This window comes from Chiloscyllium plagiosum, chromosome 7, assembly GCF_004010195.1.
Source record: "Chiloscyllium plagiosum isolate BGI_BamShark_2017 chromosome 7, ASM401019v2, whole genome shotgun sequence".
NCBI classification, from domain to species: Eukaryota; Metazoa; Chordata; class Chondrichthyes; order Orectolobiformes; family Hemiscylliidae; genus Chiloscyllium; species Chiloscyllium plagiosum.
Window position 1 is genome coordinate 25,218,030 of NC_057716.1, and position 27,351 is coordinate 25,245,380.

Sequence of the window (27,351 nt, forward strand, 5' to 3'; positions counted from 1 at the left end):
TTCCTCCGGCGTTTATAGTGGCCTGTCCCTGCCGCTTTTGGTTGTCAGTTTCAGCTGTCCGCTGTGGTGGCCGGTATATTGGGTCCAGGTCTATGTGTTTGTTGTTGGAGTTTGTGGATGCGTGCCATGCTTCTAGGAATTCCCTGGCTGTTCTTTGTTTGGCTTGCCCTATAATGGTAGTGTTGTCCCAGTCAAATTCATGTTGCTTGTCGTCTGCGTGTGTGGCTACTAGGGATAGCTGGTCTTGTCGTTTCGTGGCTAGTTGATGTTCGTGGATGCGGATCGTTAGCTGTCTTCCTATTTGTCCTATATAGTGTTTTGTGCATCCTTGCATGGGATTTTGTACACTACATTAGTTTTGGCCACTACAGCGGACAGCTGAAACTGACAACTGGAAGCGGCAGGGACAGGCCATTATAAATGCCGGAGGAAACACCACAGAAGCGCTTCACAGGAGGCTCCCAAGCACTGAGGATGTCACCTAGACAGGGGATGAAACATTTGCAACAAAAACTCCCAGCTCGGCGAACAGAACCACAGCAGCAGAGTTAAAAGCTAGCAAAAACTACCTGACATCATCAAGTGTTCTGGAAAAAGATAAAATGTAACATGTGCTCCAGCTAATCGGGTAGCTGGTTGCCTAGAAATGACAAAACAGATTCGAATTAGGCCAGTTTAAATTATACCCTGAAAAACACTAAACTCCAATCCAGTTTGAATTTAGTATACTGACAATCTTAAAAGCTAATTACACAATCCAATGCTTTGGAGGTATAAAACCAGGGAAAACAGAACAGTTAGGAGGAGTACTGCCAAGTTACTAGCATGTAAAGTCTGAAAAATAGCTCTTTTAAAAAAGGTACCTTTATCGATCAGTAACCCGTGCAGCAGAATCTCCAAGAAGAAAAGACGGCAGGAATACAGAGAAAACTGAAAGCTGCCTGGTTTTGAGATAAGTAGTTTTGTTTTATAAATCATAATTGATCGTTTTATAGGACTAGTATTATAGAAGGGAAGGTAAAAGATAGGTTAGCGAGGAGTTGTAAATAGTTGATTATTCTCTGTTACACTTTAAGAAATAAAGTCGTTAAGTTTTACTTTAAATAGCTTTTGGCTTCTCGAATTTTCACAAATTACTGCATGGGATAAATCTTTTCTATGTTGCTGATTTACAGTAAGCAGGAGAGTTTACCCAGTGTCGTAACATTAGGTAACATCAGTGAGCCTCCCATGTAAGGTGGGTGATATCATTTCCAGTTCTTTTTCTCAGAGATTGGTAAATACGGTCCAGATCGAAGTGTTTGGATGCCAGGCCTCTAGGAACAAGTAAACAACACACCCAGGAACTCTAACTACACTACCATAAAAAGACATCTTGGAGATGACTATCAGACTACTTGACCCCTTGGCACCATGGTAGCTAACAAATCTACCAGCACACCGAAACAACTCTGATGAACCTAAAGCACCCTATACCAACAACTGTAGTGGTGAATAAGATGAATGCCTTTGCTTCATGACTTTGGATTTTCCTTGCTAAACTGTTCCTGAATAGCTACACTGGCAATGATGCAACAGTGTGGAAAATTGTCCAATCCATGAAAAGGACAACTTCAATCAAGCCAATTAATGACCCATTCATCTGCTCTCAGTAATGAGAACAATGGAAAGTGTCAGTGACAGTGCTATCAAACAGCATAATAATTGGCTCATCAAGGCTCAGTTTGGATACCACCAGGGCCATTCAGCTCTAGATTTCATTACAGGCATGGTGCAGACAAAAGAGTTGAACTCCAGAGGGAAGTGAGAGTAACTGCTCTTGATATCAAGTTAGCACTTAATCCAGTGTGGCATCAAGAAGCCCTAATAAAACAAAAGTAAAATGGGAATTGAGTTAAAATCTGCCACTGCTTGAGACATAACCAACACAAAGAAAGATGGTAGAGGTGATGGTTGCTGGAAGTCAATCTTGGAGCTCAAGGACATCATTACAAGAGTACCTCAGGGTAGTGTTCTAGGTAGGCTCAACCACGTTCAGTGATTTTTTTTCTCCATCATAAAATTCATAAGTGGGAATACCTTCTGGAGATTGCTGAATCATAGAGATGTACAGCATGGAAATAGACCCTACGGTCAAACTCGTCCATGCCGCCCAGATATCCCAACCCAATCTAGTCCCACCTGCCAGCACCTGGCCCATATCCCTCCAAACCCTTCATATTCATATACTCATCCAGATGCCTGTTAAATGTTGCAATTGTACCAGCCTCCACCACATCCTCTGGCAGCTCATTCCACACATGTACCACCCTCTGCGTGAAGAAGTTGCCTCTTAGGTCCCTTTTATGTCTTTCCCCTCTCACCCTAAACATATTCCCTCTAGTTCTGGACTCCCCCACCCCAGGGAAAAGACTTGAATTGCATGCAATATTCCAACAGTGGCCAGCCGCAACATGACCTCCCAACTTCTGTATTCAATACTTTGACCAATAAAGGAAAACATACCAAATGCCTTCTTCACTATCCTATCTACCTGTGACTCCATTTTGAAGGAGCTATGAATCTGCACTCCAAGGTCTCTTTATTCAGCAACACTCCCTAGGACCTTACCATTAAGTGTATAAATCCTAAGATTTGCTTTCCCAAAATGCAGCACCTCGCATTTATCTAAATTAAACTCCATCTGCCACTTCTCAGTACATTGGCCCATCTGATCAAGATCCCATTGTAATCTGAGGTAACCCTTTTTGCTGTCCACTACACCTTGAATTTGTGTCATCAACAAACTTACTAACTATACCTCTTTTGCTAACGTCCAAATCATTTATATAAATGACGAAAAGTAGTGGACCCAGCACCAATCATTGTGGCACTCCATAGTCACATGCCTCCAGTCTGAAAAGCAACCCTCCACCACCACCCTCTGCCTTCTACCTTTGAGCCAGTTCTGTATCCAAATGGCAAGTTCTTCCTGTATTCCATGAGATCTAACCTTGCTCACCAGTCTCCCATGGGGAACCTTGTCGAACGCCTGACTGAAGTCCATATAGATCACATCTACCGCTCTGCCCTCATCAATCCTCTTTGTTACTTTTTCAAAAAACTCAATCAAGTTTGTGAGACATGATTTCCCATGCATAAAGCTATGTTGACTATCCCTAATCAGTCCTTGCCTTTCCAAATACATGTACATCCTGTCCCTCAGGATTCCTTTCAACAACTTGCCCACCACCGAGGTCAGGCTCACTGGTCTATAGTTCCCTGGCTTGTCCTTAATATCCTTCTTAAACAGTGACACCACGTTAGCAAACCTCCAGTCTTCCTCACCTGAGTGTGTTCAGTACCACTTGCAATTCCTCAAAAACTGAAGCCATCTGTGTCTGCATGCAACAAAACCTGTACAATGTTTAGTCTTGGGCTCATAAACTGGGTGATATTAATGTCAATCGAATGTCAGGGAACCATCACCGACAAGAAAGAAAAGGAGCCTCTGCCTTGACATTCAAAGGTAAGACCATATTGCTCATGCTGAACCCCCCCACCCCCAATAAATGGTGTGGGAATCACCATTGACGAGAGACTCCTATGGACCAGCCACACAAATACTGTGGCTACAAGAGGCTGGGAATTCTACAACCTCCCTCCAAAGCCAATTTACAATCAACTAGGCCCAAGTCAGGAGAGTGATGGAATACTCTCTATTGGTGGATGGGTGCAAACACCAACAGCACTCAACCTTGAAAACATCCAAGACAATCCACTTAATTGGTAGTCCATCCACAACCTTCAATATTCACTCCCGCACTAAAACACAGTGGCAGCAGTGTGCACCGTCTACAAGATGCACTGCAATAACTAACTGAGGCTCCTTCAATAACACCTTCCAAACCTATGTACCCTACCACCTAGAAGGACAAGAACATCAGGTGCACTGGAACATCAGCTGTTAGGTTCCATTCTGGCGTGGAACTATATTGTGGGTCCTTCACTGTCATAGTCACCTTAAAACTCCCGAACACTATAGGTGCATCTATATCCAAAAAGTAACAGTGAATCAAGGCAGCAAATCATTACCACGCTCAAGGACAGGTTAGCGATGGGTGATAAAGGGCAGTGATGCCAATATTGTGTGAATGCAACATCAATACAATCCTGTAATTCAACTTTCTGACAGTTGTACTTGGTGGGTAAATGTCCTAAGATGCAAACTGGGGTCTCTGATGGTCAGGCCAACTCACCTGTTAAAGAACAAAGCAAGAAAAGTTTGAGAGCATTTCTAATTCAGATTATGTCATCTGTAGTGAGGAAGCTATCCAGAGCACTTGATTGAACGCTATACAGGGGTAACTCGGTTATCTGAATTTCAGATTATCCAAAGAATATTTCAAGGTCCCACAAAAACGTTACATCAAAGTAGTAAGCATGTTCAACTTACTTGTACTGAAGAACATGTGAAAACGCTGGCAAAAACAAAGAAACGCAATCAGCTCAAGCATCAGCGACTGGATTTTTTTTTTAAGGTAAGGGTTATTACACAGCCCTTTACAAAAGCAACTGTTTTACATTACTGTAGAGGTATTCCCGTCACCTTACAGAGCCATTTATTTTTTTAAAAAGGCCAAGAACTTAAACGCATGCGCAAGGCGCTGCTTCTGCCTTTCTACTGCGAGACTGCGTTCCTGGAAACTGACAAGGGCTGTTGCGGTTGTAGAATCTGTTCAGGATTTTGTTTAATGCTGCCTCCATGACTCCTTGTCAAATGATAACTACCACTGCATTTTAAAGAAGTTTTCTCATGTTATCATTGCTTTATTTTGTTCATCATGTGAAATCAGTGTCCTCTTGCACTCAATACATTAAAATTATAGATTTAAATAAATTCACCAGTAGCGCATAGTGTTAGATCAGCATGACTTTCCTTGTTTCAGGTAATATTGATTATCCAAATAATCAATTATCCGAACGAAATAGTGCCCGCCCATCTCATTCGGACAATCAAGGTTCCTCTGTAATTGACTCAAGCATCCTACTACAGAAAGAGAAGGGAAAATTGTACATGGCCACTGCTTCATCCCTTGAAATGCACGTGTATGGATGTAAAGCTGGGATGGGGTCAGGCTCCACAACCATGCACTGCAGAGGTTCAAGACAGCAGCTCACCACTACCTTCTCAAGGGCAAGTAGAGAAAGGCAATAAATGCTGGCTCGCATCCCATATAAGAACTTTTAAGAAGCTTCATGCAATCTTTGGGTAATTGGCTGAATGTCAAAAGGTCACAAATGAAGAATAACCTCTGTTTCAGGTTGGGAGAGCTCTCATTTCAGAGTCAGATTTGTGTGGTTCAAATTCCACTCCAGCTCTCACCCCATCCCATTTCTGCCACCACCACAGTTGAGCCCAACTGACTCAATAGAGACCAACTGATAAAACATAGACCTGGGACACCTTGGCCCAGGAGTCTATGCTAGAGCAATTCCAGAGGGTAGATAAACAGAGAATGTTTCTGCTCTGCAGGGGTCAAATTCCAATAGGGAGTTCGAGAGAATCCTCTTTACCCAGAGAGTGGTTAGGCTGTGGAACTCACTACTCAAGCGATTGCAAAGAGTAACCTAAAGAGGTTAAGAGTCTAAGAGCCCTACCATTCCAGGGTTTAAAATATTTACAGGAAGAAGGGCTCATGCCCGAAACGTCGATTCTCCTGCTCCTTGGATGCTGCCTGACCTGCTATGCTTTTCCAGCAACACATTTTCAGCTCTGATCTCCAGCATCTGCAGTCCTCACTTTCTCCTTTAAAATATTTACCTACTTTAAAAATAAAACACACCAACTAATCCCCATAGCAAAACATTCTGTGCTCTCACAACTCATAAATCCCTATCTGGAGGCATTGCAAAAAAAAAATTGCACAATGACCTCTTCATTGTTAGTTCCACCACTGGAGAAAACAGCCTCTCTAAATTCGTTCTTCGTCTGGTCAGTTCCTAGCAGAAATAGCTTTAATATCCCAGCGTTGTAATAGATGTTTTCCATCCCACATACTAATCTTGTGAATCTAAACTGTCTGCTCTCCAAATACTGGCCTAAATGGGGCAGTTAAACCTACAGACAGGCCTCTCACTGTGGCCACTACCATTAAGGAATTCAGGAGAACATTCTTTACACAGGGAGTGGTTAGCATATGGAATGCACTACTGCAGGAAATAGTTGAAGTAAACAGAGTAGATCCACTTAAGTGCTGAATAGATAGGTAATGAGGGAGAGAGAGGATATGGTGAGAGGGGGAGATAAAATAAAACAGGAGGATATTACAAGCTTATCGTAGCTCCTTGCTTTTCCTTCTGGACACACTGCACCACTTTATCCACCTGTACTGGAAAATTAAAGCAATTATACATTCCCTGATTAATTACCTATTGGTTAATTAAGTCATCAGGAAACTCTTACTCACTTCTTAAATAAATTGTTATTTCAGACAATCCCAGATACACTGGTACAAAGACAACGAAAGACACAAAAACCTTTAACATCCTGAACAAACTAACCTTACAACCTGGTTGGTTTTTTGCTATAATAATACTGATAGTTACTCAAGAAGCAGACTGGCAAATAGGCAGAATTTCCACACATTTCCATCAACTCTCAAGAAAAAACTGACATGAAGGGTCCAAATGAGCCGCCTCAATTTTTCTTCATCTATTTCTATTACCCGTTTATCCCTTTCTGCCTTCTGGGTACACACCCACCTTCCTCTTTAGGTTACTCTTTGCAATCGCTTGAGTAGTGAGTTCCACAGCCTAACTGCTCTCTGGGTAAAGAGGATTCTCTTGAACTCCCTATTGGAATTTGGCCCCTGCAAAGCAGAATCATTCTCTCTTTATCTACCCTCCAGGATTCCTTCACAGATTTAAATATCTCCACATGGTCATCTCAGTAATTTTTTGCCAGAGAAAACAGGCCCACACCATTGTACAATTATCAGAAAAGAGGCAATGTAAATCTTATACTTGAGACTGTGCTCAACCTAAGACTGAGAGCCCCAGTTATGGGTTTCCGAGTGATCAGGAACATTCTTCCTGCATCTACTGTGCACAGTACTGTTAGTATCTTGTAGGTTTCAATGAAAGCCATTCTTCTGAACTCTAGTGACCATATTCTTAAACGATCCAGTCTCTTCCTGTATGTCAGACCTACCTTTCCAGGAATTATTCTGGCAAACATTCTTTGCACTTCATCGATATCCAGAACAGCCTTCCTCAGATCAAGCATTGAAAATCACACAAGTACTCATATGTTGTCTTACGAAGGCCCTGCACAGTTATAGCAAGACATCCTTACTCCTCTATTCGAATCCTCTTGTTACAAAGACCAACGTACCATTTATTTTCTTCACTGCTTGATGCACCTCCAGACTTTCTTTCAACAACTGGTGCCCGAAGACACCCAGGTCTCATTGTACAATCCTTTCCCCAATTTAATCACCATTCAGATAATAATCTGCCTGTCTGTTTTTGCTACCAGAGTGGATGCCTCACATTTCCCCACATTGTACTGCATCTGCCACGTGTTTGCCCACTGCTCAACTTGTCCAAATCACACTGAAGCTTCTCTGCATTCTCCTCTCAGCTCACCCTCCCACCCAGCTTCGTATCATCTGTAAACTTGGTGGTATGACATGTAGATTCCTCATCTAAATCATTCATATATATTGTGAATAGCAGGATTAGAGTCATGGAGATGTACAGCATGGAAACAGACCCTTTGGTCCAACTTGTCCATGCCAGCCAGATATCCTATATAAAAGTCTAGACCCACGTGCCAGCATATGACCGATATCCCTCAAAAATCTTATTTGTGTACCCATCCAGATGCCGTTTAAATCTTCAATCATACCAGCATCCACCACTTCCTCTGGCAGCTCATTTCATACACGTACCACCCCCCACGTGAAAAAGTTGCCCCTTCAGTCCCTTTTACATCTTACCCCCCTCAGCCTAAACCTAAGCCCTCCACTTTTGAACTGCCCACCCCAAGGATAAGACCTTGTCTATTTATCCCATGCATGCCCCTAATGATTTTGTAAACCTATATAAAGATCACCCTTCAGCTTCCAATGCTCCAGGGAGAATAGCCCCAGCCTATTCAGTCCCTCCTTAGAGCTCAAATCTTCCAACCCTGGCAACATCCTTTTCTGAAGCCTTTCAAGTTTCACATCATTTGTATAGGAAAGAGACCAGAATTGCACACATTGGATAGTGACCTATCCAATGTCCTGTACAGCTGCAACATGACCTCCCAACTCCGACATTCAATGCACTGACCAATAAAGGAAAGCTTACCAAACGCCTTCTACATTATCCTTTTTACCTGTGACTTCCAAGCACTAATCCTTTCAAAAAGATCCATTTACTCCTACTCTTTTGAGAACTGGTTGGCAGACAGGAAACAATCTATTTAGTACATGGCCTCAAATCCCACGTGCTTGAATTTTGCACACTTATCTCTTATGTGGGATACTATCAAAAGCTTTCAGAAAATCCAAACATACCTTATCCATTAGCTACCCCTTATCCTTTCTACTAGTTTTAGCCTTAAGAACTTCCAGCAGATTTGTCAAGCACAATTTCCCCTTCACAAATCCATGTCGACTGGCCAATACTGTCACTCCAGCAATTTTCACATTACCAGTGCCAAGCTAACCCATCTATAATATGATGTTTTCTCCCTATTTCTTAAATAGTAGCCTTACGTGTGCTGCCCACCATACCCAAAGGAATTGTTACTGTCTACAGAACTTTGGATGACCACCACTCATATTTGCTATTTCTAGGGTCATATCCTTAAGTACTCTATGATGAAGGTTATCAAGCACTGTGGGTTGATCTGATTTCAAATCTGTTAATTTCCACAATACTATTTCCCTTATAAGATTAATTTATTTCAATTCCTCCTTCCCATTAGAGCCAGTGTCCCCCTATATTTTGGGATGTTAAGGTTTGCCATTGTGAAGGCAGAACTAATCAGTCTTTTTGGCTCCCTTTACTAGAATCTAAACTGTTCCTAATCCTCAGGTCTGCTGCTTTTTTGAGCCAATTTGAACTCCTCTTCCCTGGATTTAATTCTGTCACTAATTGCCTGTTTTAGTCATGGTCTGACTGTGTTTCCCATTTTATTTTCATGCTAGACTAAATGAATAACTTTTGCAGTTTGTCCATGCACTCAATGTTTGCCATTGCCTACCTACTGTCATTCCTTAAAGTACCACTCCCAAATTTATCATAACTAGCTCATGTCTTGCACCATGTAATTCCCTTTATTTAAACTCAGGAGCCCAGTCTCAGAAACAACCATGTCACTTTTTATTTTAATGAAGTATTCTATCTTACTGTGGTCACTCTTCCCTAAAGATCCATCCATAGCTAAATTGTCAATTATTCCTTCCTCACTATACAATAGCCTTTCGGGGGGTCTTTTCTCTTTATTTGGTTCCTCATCATAATGATTCATAAAACTATCCCATGTACATACCAAGAATTCTTCTACCATATTGCTACAGATTTGACTTGTCCAATCTATGTGCAGATTGAAATTGCCCAAAATAACAGCCATAACTTTATTACTTGCATCTCTGATTTTCTTTGTAATGTCTTCGTCAATACAGGTTGTTGTGTTATAATACACATTCACTATAATGCAATTGACGAATTGGGGACACTGTTTGTAAAGCATGATTTTTCTATAACACAAGGTTGCACAAGAACGCAATTGCGACAAAGGGGGTTTATTATTATTAACCTTTATTAACATCTTCTGCCCCTTAGCATTTCTAAGCTCAACACATACAGATTCTACTTCAACAGAGCAAATATCCTTCCTCACAATTGCATTAATTTCCTTTAAAATCAGCAGTGCTACACCACCTCATTTTCCTTCTCTCCTATTTTCTAAAAACTGAAAACCCATGGATATTCAGTTCCCATTCCTGGTCACCCTGCAGCCACATCTCTATAATTCCTAATAGATCATACATACCCATTTAGATCTACTTACGTGACTAACTCATCCATTTTACTGTACACGCTCTGTATATGAGTGCATAAGGGCTTAAGGTTCATCTTTTTAGCATTCTTACTCCCAATCACTGCGGCCTTGCTTAATTCTTACCCTTGAATTCTCAGCCTTTCATGTTTCTTATTTCCCATGCTTTTCGGAGAGTCAGTGCAGACTCATTGGGCTGAATGGCCTTTTTCTGCCCTGTAGGGATTCTATAATCAGCTGTATGCCAACACGGTTAAGGTACAGCTGGAGTAGTGTGCACAATTCTGGCCACCTCCTGATTAGAAAGATGAGATTGCACTAGAGAGCATAAGCAGAAATACAAAGTATATTGCCTAGACTAGAGAGCTTTAATGGAAAAACTATGGTTGCCTTCTTTGAAACAAAGGAGATGGAAGGGAAATCTAATAGAAGTGATTAAGATAAAGTGGACAAGAAGGCCTATTCCCCATGGATGTGGGATCCTTAAGGGGATGTATAGATATAACAAGGTAAAAAACGCGAGGTTTAGAGGCAATTTAACAGGAAATCCTTTCATCCAGGGGGTGACAGACATCTGGATTGGTGCCTGAAATGGTGGTAGAGATAGAAATCTTCAAATGTTTAATCAAGTTTCCACATGGACCTCTATGAGCCCACTGGCTTACACTTCAATATTCACTTGAAGAGCTGTATCCTACAAAGTTCTGGACCAAAAAACTGAAAATGGGATGAGGTCAGATGTGTATTTGTCAGCTGGTGCAGAAATGGGCTAAATGGCCTCCTCCTGTGCTGTACATTTCTATGATTCTGTAAAGATACCTGGGTAAAGCCTTAAAGTCCTGCTTTTGCACTAATATAAATAACTCTGAAGAGTCCAAAACTGCTCTGTGGGTTTAGCGCACTTATAGAATCCCCCCCATACAGTTCAGGTATCTGCACGCATTGCCAGCACACTGCTCACATTAAGTTCTGGAAGACAACCAGAATCTGAATTACGCCTTGAAGTTAAAACTAATCACCACCATACAAGAGTGGAATTTACATCCTGCAGTCTCAGAACGACACATAGAACACCAGCTGCAGACTCTTTTACCATACCTATTATCTATACGGAACTGGATCATTTGGAAATAGTCCTCAGCTTCCCCCCCCCACACGCGCCTGCCCTGAAATTATCGCATCACTGACTGCAGTGACTGAAATACTACACAGTGGATAAAGTTACTGAGAGAAAAAAAAAGTCTCTCTCCCTGAAATAAGACCAGAAGCAGACAGTAGCCTGCCCTTGACTTTTAAAACTCAAGGGGAGAGATTTGCATGATACGCTCGTTCTCTCTCTATTTCTCCCATCCAATCAGAAGAACAAATTCACCTCTCAATAACAACCAGACATTTTCTATCATTCTCCAATTCTAGGAGTAGTTGATCACCACATCTCCAGCATCGACTGAATTCTATTCTCCCGAGACCAACTTAACATTCAACCGTACAACAATATTCAGTAGATTTTTATATGCATTATTTACTGCGCTGTTGATAATACATCCTTTAAACACTTTTCACAGAAAGCTGTTACATATTTGCACGGGTGTCTTCCATCTAATTTTTTCTGTATTATCTCAACATAGTCTGAGGCCTGTTAGGCAGTTTTGAAACATCTGTTTAGTAGTATCTTTCACACCATTAGGATGGTCCAAAGTACTTCTGTCAATGTATGTTACCTGATGTATAACTACAGTTGTCATATAATCAAGTCCAGCAAGTTACTGTACAGCAGCACTCTATGTTAAACGTCAAATTAATGATGACCAATTAATCTATTTTTGCTGGCTTAAATAAGGGAGAAAGTTCGCCCTAACCAGCTTGTTTTCCTTACAAATACTACCTTGGAGTCTGCTGCATCTATCTGAACAGGAAGGCTTCGCTTAAGGAGGCAGAACATCCAGTTTAATGGATCATCCAAAAATGGCATGTCCAGCAGTGCCTTTACAAATGTAGTCACTGATGTAATGTAGAAAACATAGCAGCCAAGTTGCAAAACGTAAGGTGGTGTATGAACCCAATTTATCCACTCAAATGGCTTGAACCTTCTAACTGAGAGACCAGAGTCTGAGAAACTGAGTCAAGCAGACACCTGCATTGGTTTCATTCAATCAGTTTTCTTCTGCCTCTGACAGCTTCCTCTTCTCACAATTGCATCAACTCAAGAGGGAATCAAACTAATACAAATGACAGTTCGAGCCTATTCTCAGTTAACCAGGCTTGTTTCATTAAAAACTTAGCATTATTGCACAATTGGAATGATGTTTTGTAGTTTTAAAATTTTTCATTAAGTCTAGTAAGAATGTAAAATTGCTCCTTATCAACTAATTTGCCTTCTTAGCTCCAAGTTGACCAATGAATACTGCACAGTATTCAGTCATTATACAAGCAGATCAAAAATATAAAAGCACTTTCAGGCTAGCAGTTCAAAGTGTCAGCCGTGGCTCAGCGTAGCATTCTCATCCTAGCATCTGAATATTGTAGACTGGAGTCCTGCTCCAGAGATATGAACACAAAATCTAGGCTGTCACTTTACGAAAATGATCCAATGTCAGAAATGAAAACTTTGGGATGAGATGTTAAACTGAGGCCTGTGTAAAAGATCTCATGGTAGAACAACAGGGGAGTATTCACATTCCTGAAGAAGGGCTTATGCCCGAAACGTCGATTCTCCTGTTCCCTGGATGCTGCCATCCCTGCTGCGCTTTTCCAGCAACACATTTCCAGCTCTGATCTCCAGCATCTGCAGACCTCACTTTCTCCTCAAAGTATTCACTAGTATCTGGTTTAACATTTATTCCTCACCTATCTCCAAACTCAGATTATCTGGTGACTGTCACAATTTTGCATATAGCAGGGTCCTATAAACAAATTATCTGTCGCATTTCCTACATTACATCAGTCGCAACTTTTAAAAGCACTCCGCTGGCAGAAATGCTTTGGGACATCTTGAGATTGTAAAAGGTACTACAGTAATGCAAGACATTTGTTTTAACAAAGAACTAGGATTACGAACATTAACCAAGTGCTGCTAAGAGCACATTGCCATCAGTATATCCTGCAAGATGCTACAAAAATACGATGTTGACAACAATTCACTGTCAGGCTATTTATGACACACACACACACACACACACACACACACACACAACTGCTTCTAATAATTGTCTTGCAGGAATTCAAATCATGCATCATTGAAATTTGCTGACATTGGAAGAAATAGCAAATCATACCACAATAATATCCCTACGGAGAGGGTCATTTAAAGTTGTGTGTTGTGTATACTTACACACCAATCAGGCTAAAATTCATGGATCACATACGTGCTCAATCTTAAGAGTGAAAAGAGTTAAAGAAAGCAGAAACCCCGAATACAAGCTTTCTATGGACCAGAATGCACTCTAATCACTGAGATAGTTTGCGATAACTTTTCACCTATAGATACAACACATTACCATTCACCAGGTTCTTATTTGAAGGCAAATTTGCCATTCAAATTTCTTCCCTTATGTCCTGAATCTATTAATTCAAGTTGGGTGTAGAGCCTGATGGACATCAGCCAAACTCTGGTATCTTCCGTCCAGTGACCCATCTTCATGCGAGTCATATTAGTGCTTAACAACATTCTATTAGAGCCTTTGGGAGTCACCAATGTCACAGATAAACTCAGTCCTGACCTTACCCAGAACAAAGAAAGGACAGCAAAACAAATTCGCTTTCCTGTCCCTGTGTATTCGATTCATGTCTGAAAATGTGTTGCTGGAAAAGCGCAGCAGGTCAGGCAGCATCCAAGGAACAGGAGAATCGACGTTTCGGGCATAAGCCCTTCTTCAGGATTCATGTAACAGATACTGACATGTGATTTTAAACCAACACTAGAGCCTAGCCTCTGACCTGCTCCTTTAGCCACAGAATTTGTATGGCTGGTCAAACTCAATTTCTGGTTATTGCTAACATCTAGGATGCTCAGAGTGGAGGATTCACCAATAGCCACTGAACATCAAGGAGCAATAATTAGGTTCCTTTTTTTGGAGATGGCCTTTACCTGGCACTTCTGTGATGTAAGTTTTGCATACCGCTTATCAGCCCAAGACCCAATTTCATCCAGATCTTGTGGCATCTGGATACAGAATGCTTTGGTATCTGAGGAGTCATAAATTATACTGAATATTGTGCAATCAATAGCAAAATCCCCAAGTCTAACCATTTGCTTTAAGGGCATTGATGTGCAGATGAAGATAGCTGGGTCAAAGACACTATGTGAGAATCTCCAGTCATGTCCTGAGACAGACATGATTGATTTTCAACAACGATCTTCCTTTGTGCCAAGTACAACATCAAGCAGCACTGACTGTCCCCAAGATTCCAAAAGAATCCACTTCTGCAAGACCTCCTTGATACGATATTCAATCAAATGCTGCCTTAATGACAAGTTTACATGTACAGAGACATGCACTCAGTGTGGTATGGTCCAACGGGAGATCTTAGTCATGTGGTCACAGATCTTTTTTTATTCACTTGTGAGCCATGGGTGTCCCTGGCCAGCAGTTATTGCCTGCCCTTACAAAGCTGCCTTCTTGAACACATGCTGTCCAGGTGCTGTAGGTGGACACGCAATACTCTTGGGGAGGGAATTCCAAGAAATTCATTCAGAAAAATACTGGAAAGCACACCTGAATAAGGTGCAGAATCAGGGCTCAGCAATGGCACACTCTTAGCAGCTTAAAAGACACAACCTTCCTGGATCACAAAGAGCCAGATAAGAGACTTCTTAATGACTACGTTCCTGCAATACCCATTCACGCAGAGAGTGGTGCATGTATGGAATGAGCTGCCAGAGGAAGTGGAGGATGTTGGTACAATTACAACATTTAAAAGGCATCTGTATAGGTACATGAATAGCAAAGGTTTGGGTCAAATGCTGGCAAATAGAACTAGGTTAATTCAGAATATCTGGTCAGCATGAACGAGTTGGACCGAAAGGTCTGTCTCCATGCTGCACATCTCAGATTCCAGGTGGGCATGCAGAAATGGTAACAGGAAGGAAATGCTCAGAAATGATGAGATAATACCTAAGCTCTTTTAGGTACCAAATATAAGTGTCAGATTGTGGACATATATACCACTATTACACGTGGGAACACTCACAACTTGTACATGGCAGGTACTCATGTGACTCAGCCAACGTTGTCTATCTTATACGTTGCAGGCATGGAGGCCCGGAGGCATGGTACATTGGGGAAACCGAGCAAAGGCTACGACAATGGATGAATGAGCACCGCACAACAATCAACAGACAGGAGGGTTCCCTCCCAGTGGGGGAACATTTCAGTGGTCCAGGACATTCAGCCTCGGGCCTTTGGGTGACCATCCTCCAAGGTAGACTTCGGGACAGGCAGCAGAGAAAAGTGGCTGAGCAGAGACTGATAGCTAAGTTCGGTACCCATAGGGAGGACCTCAACCGGGGCCTTGGGTTCATGTCACATTACAGGTGATCACCATTGCACTACACACACACACACACTCTCAATAAGCACTGACATGAACACAGACACCCACACACACCCTTATAGACACACACACTCCCACATGCACCCCCTCACAGACTTAAGACACTCTGCACTCACTACACACACACTTTCTCACACTCACAACCCCCACCCCAGACAGACAAAGACCCACATGCGCACATATTTTGTCGGGTGAATTTGTACTTGCAGTATTACATTGTACTTTGTTCAAAAACTGCATGCATTCATGTAGAACTGAGCTCAAAAACTGCATGAATTTATGTAAAACTTTTATCTCACTTTTTAGATTAGAATCAATCTAAACATCAGGTCATAGACAGAGAACACAGGGGGCTAACACCTTCAACATATTGTCTAGCTATCACCGTTGTTAACAGCTAACCCGAGACTGCAACTTTTAAAAAAAGGGTTTTGTGATTTACACTGGAAAGAAGTGAAACTATCACTGTATTCTAACAGATGAAAGGCTTAACAGACAATCAATTTTTCAATGTATAGTTTCAGTTACATCAGTGTAAATTTTTGCTATAAATCCTGTTAGGATTGAGCCCTCCACAATCACCTGATGAAGGAGCATCGCTCCGAAAGCTAGTGTGCTTCCAATTAAACCGGTTGGACTATAACCTGGTGTTGTGTGATTTTCAAAAATATAAGTAAGTGTGATTTTCTGCTGGGATGAAGAGGCAGCTGCCAATAGTCCAGTCTATACAATAATCCTTCAGTGAAGTTGCCTGCTTCAACCTTGCACCAACTTCCAACAACTCAGGCAGTGTCTGTGACATCACCAGAGCTACCGCCTCTCTCCTCCCACCAGCCGCGCGGTGTCGCCGCTCTCACCTTCCGGCGCTTCCCTGTCACTGATGTGCTGCAGGTTGGTTCCGGGGCTGGGCTCGGGTTCCCGGAGCTCCGCCTCCACTCGGTAAGCGTCGATCCGCTCCTGCTGCTGCCGCTGCTCCTGGCCCCGGAGCCCGCCGCGGCCTGACAGCGTGGGGCTTGCCCCCGGGGACACGCAACAGGACAAGGTGTTTCCCATCGTCTCTGAAAATGAGTGAAACTTTTAGCTCACACCCCCCCTCCTCCTCCACCCCGGACTCCTACGGCCTAAGAGCGGGTTTTCCTTCAGAGAGGGAAGGGAAAGGAGGAGGGGGGGGAAGCGCTTACGCTTTTACCCCGTCGCCGCCTCTCAGGTGAGGAAGGGGATCTTCGTTCTCCTCCTCTGATGAACGGCAGCCCCTCCCGACAGAACCTGGATGCCGACGGATCCTCTGCTCAGCCCTCGCGGCCTTGGCTTCATTCGGCCGCGCGGAATTTCTCCGCCATTTTGCGCCGCGCCTGGACCCCGGACTCCGGCATGGCAACAGGACCCGCCCAGCGGTAGCCCCACCCCTCTCCTGATTGGGCACCGTCAAGCCGATCGCTCACCAACCGCTCCCTCCGCATTGGGTGTACCGGGCATCAATCATCAGCGCGCAACCCCCATTGGTCGGAAACGATGTCAATCACCTGCCCTCATTATGAATTAAAGGCGCTTCCCCCTCCCATTTAAGTCCGCCCACTTTTTCTTGGCGAAATTTCAAAGTGTCATAGACAGCTGTTCATGACTCAGACATACACACACACACTCTTGTACAGGAAAGCCTGGCATGATTGAGTTGGGTGGGGACATCTTGCAGTTGTGAAATGTGCATTGAATTGGACTTGTTAATGTTTTCTGATCTCCAAATGAACCTTGCACTTTGTTTATCCCAAGGCACTGCCATGAAACCTATTTGATCTTCATATTGTGGGCTTAACCTACGGATGGGGAAAGTTAGAAAATAGTTTCCATCTGCTCCCATGTGATGGCTTCTGCTTTTTTTCTGTAATATAAATATAAACTTAAAACAGTACATTCAAAAATAATGTCTAGTATCTACATATTTTTACCCTTTTAAGTTTTCAGTCCATTATCTCTGCTATTTAATTGAAAATCCTGCATCCTCTTCCAAACCCACTGACTCCTTCATCATGAACAATTCCACAAGCACTGGTATCACAATCATGTGACTACTCATTTGTGTTTTAACGCTGAAGCTGTTCAACATCAGGGCCTTCATGGTTGAATTTGGTTCACTCCTTACTTGATGTGCAATATGCTGGATAGCAATGAGGAGTGTGATCCATGGCATCACCTGTAGAAGCTTCATTCTTATCATGAGTAATATCAAATCATCCTGTTCTGCCACTGCCATCTTTATTAATGAAGTGGTCCTAGCCCCCATTGCTTAGCAACTTCAAGGCTGCTTCCTTGAATATGATGTCTCTTGCCTAGCAAGAAAAGAAGCATTACTTGAATTAGCTTTCGGAAATTAAGTTCAGTCAAGAGAACTGATATGAGAGTAGGAGAACAATTGGGAAATAGCAATTGTGATAATGTTAGAATGTAAAGGATGATGTGTAGTCAAAGGTAAGGATGTTGGTTTTGTAAAAGGCAAAGTTCTGTGAGGTAAGATAAAACAAACTTAACTTGGCAGAGAGTCGAGAGTCTGATGCTGGAAAAGCACAGCATCCGAGGAGCAGGAGAATCAGCATTTTGGGCATAAGCCCTTCATCAGGAATTATTAACTTGGCAGAGAACTGAAGAAACAGTACTTATGGAGGATGTTAAGCCTGGAGACAGATAAAATTAATAGATATTTTCCTCTGATAAAGTTGTGCACAAAACTAAAAAAAATGTAAAAGGTAACAAATTGTAGCTAACCATACTGAAAAAGGTTTTTTACATTTCCAGGAAGGGGATGGGGAGAGATATGGTTTCATTTTAGTGTAAAGCATTATTGGAATGAGAAATACTTTGCAACAGAAAGAAGTTGAGCCACAATCTATTGCATCTTTAAAGGGAAAACTCAATAAATAGTTGTGTCAGAGGAAGATAGCGAGTTTGTTGGGAGAGGGGAAGGCTGGAGCAGCCAGATATAGCAAACCTACTATTCATTAAGATGAACCAGCAAAGGAATTATTGAGGCACTATGGATGTTATCATGTATTCTTACTCAAATTCAGGACTGGAGACCAGTTCCTTAATTCATGTTGAAGAATTTTTGGGTATGCAAAACTATAAATGCAGAGTTGATTTATCATAGAAAGAAATTGCATTTGTAATGTGCTTTTCACAACTTCAGGCTGTCCCAAAGTACTTTATGGCCAGAAAAAGCCCTTCCTGATGAAGGGCTTTTGCCCGAAATGTCAATTTTCCTGCTTCTTAGACACTGCCTGACTTGCTGTGCTTTTCTAGCACCACTCTGATCTTGACTCTGATCTCCAGCATCTACAATCCTCGCTTTTGCCCAGAAAGAATCCCCCTGCCCCACTCCTAAAATACTCGAAATTCTACCCTTGCCTTAGCTTGTCTTTACTTACATGGTTGAAGGGTCTTTGAGTGAAGAGTTGTTGTCTGTCTGGTTTTCAGTCTGTTGTTTGAGGAGGCTTTGTTTTGTTTCCACATATAGCTCAATTTTAGTTTGGTTTTCTGGTACTGTACAACATCTCACCCAAGGAGCAGGGTAAGGTGTGAGCTTTAACTCACACCCTCCTCATCCATGACATGGTGGAACATTTTGTTTTGACAGATTGTGGTTTTAGGTTTCACTCCAGAGGCCTGTTCAGAAATATATAGGAGGAGCCATTTTTCAACAACTTGTCTTTACTTAGCATCTTTACAATAATAAGATGTCCCAAGGCACTTCACAGATACATCACAAGACAAAGTTTGACACTGAGCCACATAAGCGTATGTTAGGTCTTGTTGTGTAACTTATCAGATGGGACCAAGGCTGCTTCCTTTGCTCTCTTGTGGATACAAGAGATCCTGTGCCACTGTTTGGAAGATGAACTGGGAGTTCTCCCTAGGGTCTTGGCCAATACTTATCCCTCAATCAGCATAACAAAAACACAACCAGTTAGTTATCACATTATTGTTTGTTAGAACTTGCTGTGCGGAAATTGGCTGCTACACTTCCTCTATTATAACAACAATTGCTTGCATTTATAAAATGTCTTTACCTTAGTAAATTAAACATGACATTTCCCAAGAGCATTATCAAGCAACATTTAATGCTGAATCACCTGATGTGATATGAGGACAACTGAATATAAGCTTTACTAATGAGTAAAGTAGTTTTGAAGGAGAGAGGGAGACAGGAAAACCATGACGTTTAGTCAGGGAATTCCAGAGTAAGCAGCCAAAGGCATGGCTATCATTGGTGTAACAATTAAAATCAGAGGTGTGCAACAGGCAGAACTTAGGACAGGTGCAATTATGACAGCACAGAGATCTTGGAGGATTGCAGGCTAGAGTAGGTTAGGGAGAGAGGAGAAGGGTTAAGCTGAAAAGGGATTTGAAATTCAAGCTGATGCAGGTATATGAATCAAAGTAGGTCAGCAAGCACAATGGTGATGGGGTGAAATAGGATTTGGTGCAGGAAAAACATGAGCAGCAGTGTTTTAGATGACCTTCAGTTTATGGAGATTAGTATTAGGAGGCTGGCCAGAGGTGTTGGTATAATGTTGGTACATTGATATAATGTTGGTGAAAGCTCAAAAACATCAGAGGAGACAATATTTTAAAATATTTTAATGGAACAGCCAAATATTAGTTTATCCACAAACAGAACCATGCAATGGGCGGCACACTGGCACAGTGGTTAGCACTGCTGCCTCACAGTGCCAGGGTCCCAGGTTCGATTCTAGCCTCGGGCGAATCTCTGTGTGGAATTTGCACATTCTCCCTGTGTCTGCGTGGGTTTCCTCCAGGTTCTCCGGTTTCCTCCCACAGTCCAAAGATGTGCAAGTCAAGTCAAGTGAGTTGGCCAGTGTTAGGTGCATTAGTCAGAGGGGAAATGGGTCTGGGTAGGTTACCCTTCGGAGGGTTGGTGTGGACTGGTTGGGCCGAAGGGCCTGTTTCCACACTGTAGGGAATCGAATCTAATCTAATCAATGTATTCAGCCGGCAAATGGACACGGAATCCACAACTTCAAAAGGAATTCTGTTCTCCCTCCCAAAAGAATCTTAAATTTTCTATAAACACATCTCCAAAAATGAGTAATTAGTATATTGTTGTGTCATAGGAGAACATAATTGGCATGTAAATGCTTCGTAATGTCTTGAGATCATGAAAGGTGCTGTATTGACTGTTTTTGTAAATATACCCTTAAATGTCTGGTGTTGTGGGAGAAAGTGGAAGGGGAGGAGGAGCATGCAGGTAGTAAGAATTTTAAAGACGACGAAATATAAATTGCGTAGGAGATTTTTAAAATGCGTTTGTGCAATTTATGCTTTCGAAGCTTGGCTAGCATTTATTATCCATCCATAACTGGCCCCTAAACTAAGTGGCGAGCTAAGACCTTTTCAGTGAGTAATTCAGAATCAACCACATTGTTGTTGGTCTAGAGCCATATGTAGACCAGATCAGGTTAGGGCAGCAGATCTCCTTCCCTAAATTGGTGAAGTAGATTAGAACTTTCTTTTACAGCAGTTAACAATGGTTACAATTAAGCTTTTAATTTTTGTTTTTGCTGATTCAAATTTCACCATTTGTCATGACTGGATTTGTACCCATGGTGCCAGAGCATTAGCCTGGGTCTCTGGATTGCTAGTCATAGAGTCACGGAGATGTACAGCAGGGAAACAGCCCCTTCAGTCCAACCCGTCCATGCCGACCAGCTATCCTAACCTAATCTAGTCCCATTTGCCAGCCCATAAAGTCATTCAGCATGGATACAGACCCTTCAGTCCAACCGTTCCATGCCGACCATAATCCCAAACTAAACTAGTCCCACCTGCCTGCTCCTGGCCCATATCTCTCCAAACCTTTCTTATTCATGTCCTTATCCAAGTGTCTTTTAAACAGTGTAACTGTAACCTGCATCCACCACTTCCTCGGGAAGTTCATTCCACACGAGCCACCCTCTGTGTAAGAACATTGCCTCTCACATCTTTTTTAAATCTCTCTTCTCTCACCTGAAAAATATGCCCCCCATAGTTTTGAAATCCCCCATATTAGGGAAAAGACACCTACCATTAACTCTATCTACATCATTCATTATTTTATAAATCTCTGTCAGGTCGCCTGCCAACCTTCTATGCTCCAGTGAAAAAAAATCGCAGCCTTTCTTTATAACTCAAACCTTCCCTACCTGGCAACACCCCGGTATATGTCCTCTGAACCCTCTCGACCTTAATAATAACATTACTACTGCACTACCACTTCCCCTAAATAGAAAGGGAGACTATCAATGTGAGCTAACAGCAAGACAAAGCCTCATCCCAGTGACATGGTTGGATTTGTTCCCCATAAGTAAAGAGGAAGAAGGCAGTTGGTAAACTCCCTCCCTCCTTCTTCAGCAGCTGCCTGGCCTTCCCTTTTCTTTTGGCCCCCAACCACTCACTGCAGAGCTGCGTCAAACTCCATGTCGGAACAAAGGGTGTAAAAATAGTCACAACGGATGGCGAGAGAAGGAGCAAAGCGTGGCAAAGTGGAGACTGTTGCTACTGGATGGTTTTATCCTGTTGTAACCAATTGCATTATTTTGCTGTGTTCTGCTATTTATTCTGTCTATCAACAAAACTCTTGTGGCCTTTCAGTGAAACAGACCGTATGTTGTGTTATAGTGAAAGGGCTGTTATTGACAATCTGTGATAGGAAATATGTTACAGCAAGTTTACAGTTGGGGAGGAGGCACTATCTACAAAACTGATAGTGTAATTGTGGAAGAATTAATTATAGAAATTGCAGAAAAGTAAAATCCGTCAACATGCCTTCATTTCTAAACAGTGTAAGACACGGTTAATTATAGAGCATATATATCAGTACTTTTCTTGAAAAGTCATCAACCTGCAACATTAACTCTCTTTCCCTCTCCACAGGTTCAGTCAGACCTGCTGAATATTTTAGTTTTTAGTTTCAAAATTGTTACTTTATTTTCTGGTTTAATCTGTATTTGTGACAATCTAAAGCTTCAGGGATCCCAAAGCAGCCCCTGAATCAGCACAAGTGCTGTACTGTCCAATGTGCTGTCTCTTGAAGGAGACATTAAGCCAAGCCTTGTCTCCCCTCCAAGGTGAGGGAGTTCCCCTCCATTATAAAAGCAGATAAGGTGGTCACTGTCATTTTGCTCTTTGTGCTGGCTTGTTACGTGCAAATTAACCACAGTGTTTTTGAAATTATAATGGTGACTGCACGTCGAAAATATTCTAGTGTGATTTTTGAATGATAATTCATGGATATGGGCATTGCTGTTGCCCATGAGATTGTGACAGGATGCCTCCATTTTGAACTGCTGCAGTTCTCAAGTGTAGTTACACCCACAGTGATGTTAGGGAGGGAGTCCCACAACCCATTGACACTGAAGGAACGGTAATAAATTTCCAAGTCAACATGATATGAGATTGGGAAGGGAACTTGCAGGAATTGATATTCCCGTGTATCTGCTGTCCTTGTCCTTCCAAGTGGGAGAGGTAGCGGGTTCCGAAGGTGCTGTCCAACGAAATTTGGCATGTAAAGGTTGGTGGATGGGATGCCAATCAGGCGAGCTGCTTTGTCCTGCACGGTGTCGACTTTACATGTTGTTGGAGCTGCCCTCATCCACGCGAGTGACAATGAAATACTTTAGGGCACCCTGGTGCAGTGAAAGACCCTGCATAAATGCTTGTCTTTCTTTTTTAGTTTTACAGTGTGCATGAAATTCTGGGCTGGAACATAATGGCTTTGCTGCCGTATGATGGTGCCATGATTCCTGGCCTCCGGAAGTTCCATGAGCCATCAGCAACCTTTCACTATGCCAAGCGAGACATAGTGATCCGACAGAACTGGAACCAGCTTGGTGTAGCAGCTGTGGTGTGGGATGCAGTAAGTATCAGACTAGTACTTCGCATATTGATAAAGACCACAACCAGGGAAACCTGGTTTAGTATCCCATTTGGCAGATTATTTTATAAGCATACAAAGCAGGAATAGATCATGCACCTTGAGCTTGGTATACCACTCAATAAGATCATGGCTGATCTGTTTGCACCTCAAATCCCTACTCCCCCCTACCCCCCATAACATTTCTTCCCCTTGTTTAGCAAGAATCTATCTACTTCTGCCTTAAAAACCTTCAAGGACTCTGCTTCCACTGTCTTTGCAAGAAGAGAGTCCTAAGGCCTCACAGAGGAAATGTTTTGCCTCATTGCTATTTTAAATGGGCCATCTCTGATCTTTAACCAGTGATGGAGGGGAGGCGAAATGTACTGGTGGGAAAAAAAATAAGACCGCAATAAGAAGAAAGTGTAAGAGAAAGGGTAAAAACTTTAAAATACGTATAAAATTGAGGCTCAACATGAAATAGTGAAGAACATGAATGAAAACTACCTCCAAGTATTCATAACAGAAATAACAAAAAACAGAAATTCAGGAAAACTTAGTCTGTCATGCAGCATCATCTCACCATAGGTGGTGCCTGATCTGTTGGGTATTTCCAGCATTTTTTATTTTTAATTGACAAAATTAATTGAGGCTAAGAGAGGTCTTTTCTTATATGTTTCAGGCCATTGTACTTTGCACATATCTTGAACTGGGAACAATCCAGCTACAAGACCGAACTGTGATAGAACTGGGAGCGGGTACCGGATTAGTTGGAATAGTTGCAGCATTGCTAGGTAGGTAGTGGGTTACTGTTGTTTGTTATCCCCGTGTGACTGAAACCACGTGGCACTCTCGTTATTACATGAAGATTGCATGCACATGTAGACTGTTAACTCTGTTCTGCAGTGAGGAATTGCAGTGAGCAAATGGTTATTGTTCTTAAGTTGTCTTTAAGTTGAAATGATTATGTAGCAAGTAGGAAATTTCTGGCCTGAGCCAATGTGCAGCCTGACAGCTTGCTAGGCAATAATGAGCTATAAAGATTAACATTTCTCCAGTGCCTCTGATGATCTCAGGATCTTCCAAATTGCTTTAGAATCAATGAAGTAACTGTTGGGTGCATTAACTGTTGCTGTGTAGGAAACCCTACAACCAATTTGTTCATAGCCAGAAACATAAGGATCAATCTGTTTCAGTGATATAGGCTGGGTGCTGAGCATTGGCTAGGATACTGAAGTCTCTGGCAGTCAATCAGTACCGTGCTGAATTGTCATTTTCTCCATACCTTTTAATTGAGCCATCAGTCATTTTCCCCTTGTCACCTTGCCCCATCTCCTGTCTCCTCCCGTAATAATGAGTGGGTGTTTGGTTAGAGTAAAGATATTAAATAGCAGCAAGCTAGTGGTGGGTGGAAGGAAAAGAAATGGGGTTTTTTCACCTGAAAATGAGCAGATATCCTTGAAGACAATTTTTGTTTCTCTTAAAATAGGTGCTGATGTAACTGTCACTGACAGGGAGGTGGCATTACAGTTCCTTGAGTCTAATCTCCAAGAAAACATCCCTCCTGACCTGCGGGCCAAGGCACGGGCCAGGGAGCTGAATTGGGGGGTGAACCTAGACCAGTTCGACCCGGGCAGCTATGATGTGGTCCTGGGGGCGGACGTGGTTTACCTGGAGGAGGCATTCCCGGCCCTGCTGGAGACTTTAGAATATCTCAGCTCCGAGCAGACTACGATCCTGCTGTCCTGCCGCATCCGTTACGAGCGAGACCAGAACTTCCTGCAGAAGCTTGGGAGTCGCTTTGTGGTGGAGAAAGTCCACTACGACACTGAGAAGGATGTTCATGTTTACAAGGCACAGAAAAGAATGGCAAAGGAAGATCTTTAACCGGAATCTAGCCACTGTTTTAGATCCACATAGGAAGACGTTCATTCTGAAAGTTTGAGTTCCCTCCCGCCACTCACCAAACCTCAGCAGTGTTTGAGAAAGAGAGTTCTGTACTTCCACTGGCTTCTTGTGTGAAGAAGTGCTTTTTGAAATTACCCTTGAATGGTCTAGCTCTAGCTTTAGACTTATATCCTCTTGTTCTAGTCTTGCTCACCAGTGGTTTCTCTCTATCTACCTATCAAATCCTTTTTTAATCATCCAAATTAGATCATCTTCTTTACTCAGGGCAATACAAATCTCATCTGTGCAACTAGCCCACACCTAATCAAATCTACTTATCCCTTCAAAGGCCGGTCTATTCTTTTTGAGGAACAGATGCTGGAAGTGGAACATGCACTCTTGCCTGACCAGCATTCTTCTCAGCTGTAAAGTCACTTCTACTCTTCAGTAAACCAGCATCTTCAGATAAAGGCCAACATTCCTTCAGATATGTGCATTATTTTTAATATGTGCCCCTACCTTAAATGATTTATCTGCTTGGATTCGCTAAGTCTCACTGATTGTCAACTCTTCCCAGCTTTTTGCTATTTGGAAAAAAAATTCTGGTCTATCTTTCTTAGGTTCAAAGCTAGCGACACTACACTTCTGAGATTTAGTCTCAACGTTTGTGTTCAAGAAAGTCCATGTGAGCAAGTCTAATAAAGAAATAGTTATGTTTAAGATGATGATTTACCTGTGTGGATTTTATTTAACTACATGTTATATTCATCTGCACGAGGGAACAGCTTAGTGGTTATCTGTCTCACCTCAGAGTAAGAATGTGGTGTGTCAGAGGTGCTGTTATTTAAATGAGATATGAAACTAAGGCCCCATTTGTAAGAGACTATTTTGCACAATACTATTTTGATGTAGAACAGGACTGTTCTTCCTGCTGCCCTCATCAACATTCAACCAGCATCATGACAAAGATTATCTCGTAATTTATCACACTGCTGTTTGTGTAGCCTGCCTGTATGCAAATTGACTACTGTGTTCCATCAGTGATGACAGTTCAAAAGTACTTCACAAACTCCAAATGCACTTTTGAATATCCAGAGTTGATGAAAGGTGCTATATAAATGCACTATATGTATTTCAGACAAAGCCCTAACCTGTGTTTCACTTTAAGAAAAAGTTTGCATTCTGCAACTGTTGTGAAGTATTGCTGGTTACTACTGGAGAAAAGTTGTCTACAGTACCCATTTGTAATGAAATAATAGCTATACTGACAAAAGAGCAGATTGAATTCAGTTGTGATAATTAATCATTAAATGCTCAAATCAGTCCTGACCTTGACCTCCTCCAATTTTAGCCCTTTGTGCATTCCCCCATTTCCTTAACATATGAATATCAGAACTAGGAGCAGGAGTAGGCCATCTGGCCCTTTGAGCCTGCTCCACCATTCAATATGATCATGGCTGATCTTTTCGTGGCCTCAGCTTTACTTACCTGCCCTCTTGCCGTAACCCTTAATTCCTTTATTGTTTAAAAAAAGTTATCTATCTTAGCTTTAAAAACATTTACTGAGGAAGCCTCAACTACTCCACTGGGCAGAGAATTCAACAAATTCACAAACCTCTGGGTGAAGAAGTTCCTTCTCAATTTGGTTCTAAATCAGCTCCCCCTAATTTTGAGGCTATGCCCCTTTGTCCTAATTTTACTTGCCGGTGGAAACATCTTCTCTACTTCTTTCTTATCTATTCCTGTCATAATTTTACATGTTTCTATAAGAACCCCCTTCATTCTTCTAATTTCCAATGAATATAATCCCAGTTGACTCAGTCTCTCCTCATAAGCCAACCCCCTCAACTCCGGAATCAACCTAATGAACCTCCTCTGCACACCCTCCATTGCCAGTACATCCTTTCTCAAGTAAGGAGACCAAAACTGCACACAGTACTCCAGGTGTGGCCTCACCAGCATCCTGTACAGC

At 42.2% G+C, this 27,351-nt stretch overlaps 2 protein-coding genes and 1 long non-coding RNA gene across 7 annotated transcripts in view; 2 read left to right on the forward strand and 1 right to left on the reverse strand.

Annotated features, from left to right (window-relative positions):
- The window catches only part of LOC122551423, a 36,120-nt gene extending 35,206 nt beyond the window's left edge, over nucleotides 1-914 (forward strand). The window contains exon 3 of the long non-coding RNA XR_006312099.1: nucleotides 860-914. This is a non-coding gene — a long non-coding RNA (uncharacterized LOC122551423). The remainder of the gene's footprint in view (nucleotides 1-859) is intronic.
- ccnyl1 (cyclin Y-like 1) overlaps nucleotides 1-17,450 on the reverse strand; it is a 67,531-nt gene extending 50,081 nt beyond the window's left edge. The window contains exon 1 of one of the 3 annotated variants that reach the window (XM_043693295.1): nucleotides 16,779-17,450. Coding sequence is in view for 1 of the 3 variants with exons in the window: in XM_043693293.1 (XP_043549228.1) it covers nucleotides 16,447-16,642 (196 nt within the window). In the remaining 2 variants the exon portion in view is untranslated. Of the gene's footprint in view, nucleotides 1-16,446 lie in introns of all 3 variants that reach the window. The other 2 variants (XM_043693294.1, XM_043693293.1) reach the window with 2 other exon arrangements.
- On the forward strand, nucleotides 16,387-26,099 carry mettl21a (methyltransferase 21A, HSPA lysine). Of its 3 annotated transcripts, none has more exons than XM_043693300.1 (4): nucleotides 16,387-16,480; nucleotides 23,313-23,495; nucleotides 24,175-24,286; nucleotides 24,982-26,099. In XM_043693300.1, the coding sequence occupies exons 2-4, from the start codon at nucleotides 23,349-23,351 to the stop codon at nucleotides 25,377-25,379; spliced, it is 657 nt and encodes a 218-aa protein (XP_043549235.1). In that variant the 5' UTR covers nucleotides 16,387-16,480; nucleotides 23,313-23,348; the 3' UTR covers nucleotides 25,380-26,099. The 3 variants fall into 3 exon arrangements, with proteins under 3 accessions (XP_043549235.1, XP_043549232.1, XP_043549233.1); XM_043693297.1 differs by having other exon boundaries at nucleotides 16,448-16,528; XM_043693298.1 differs by lacking the exon at nucleotides 16,387-16,480 and adding an exon at nucleotides 16,548-16,631.
- Nucleotides 26,100-27,351: the final 1,252 nt, after the last annotated feature.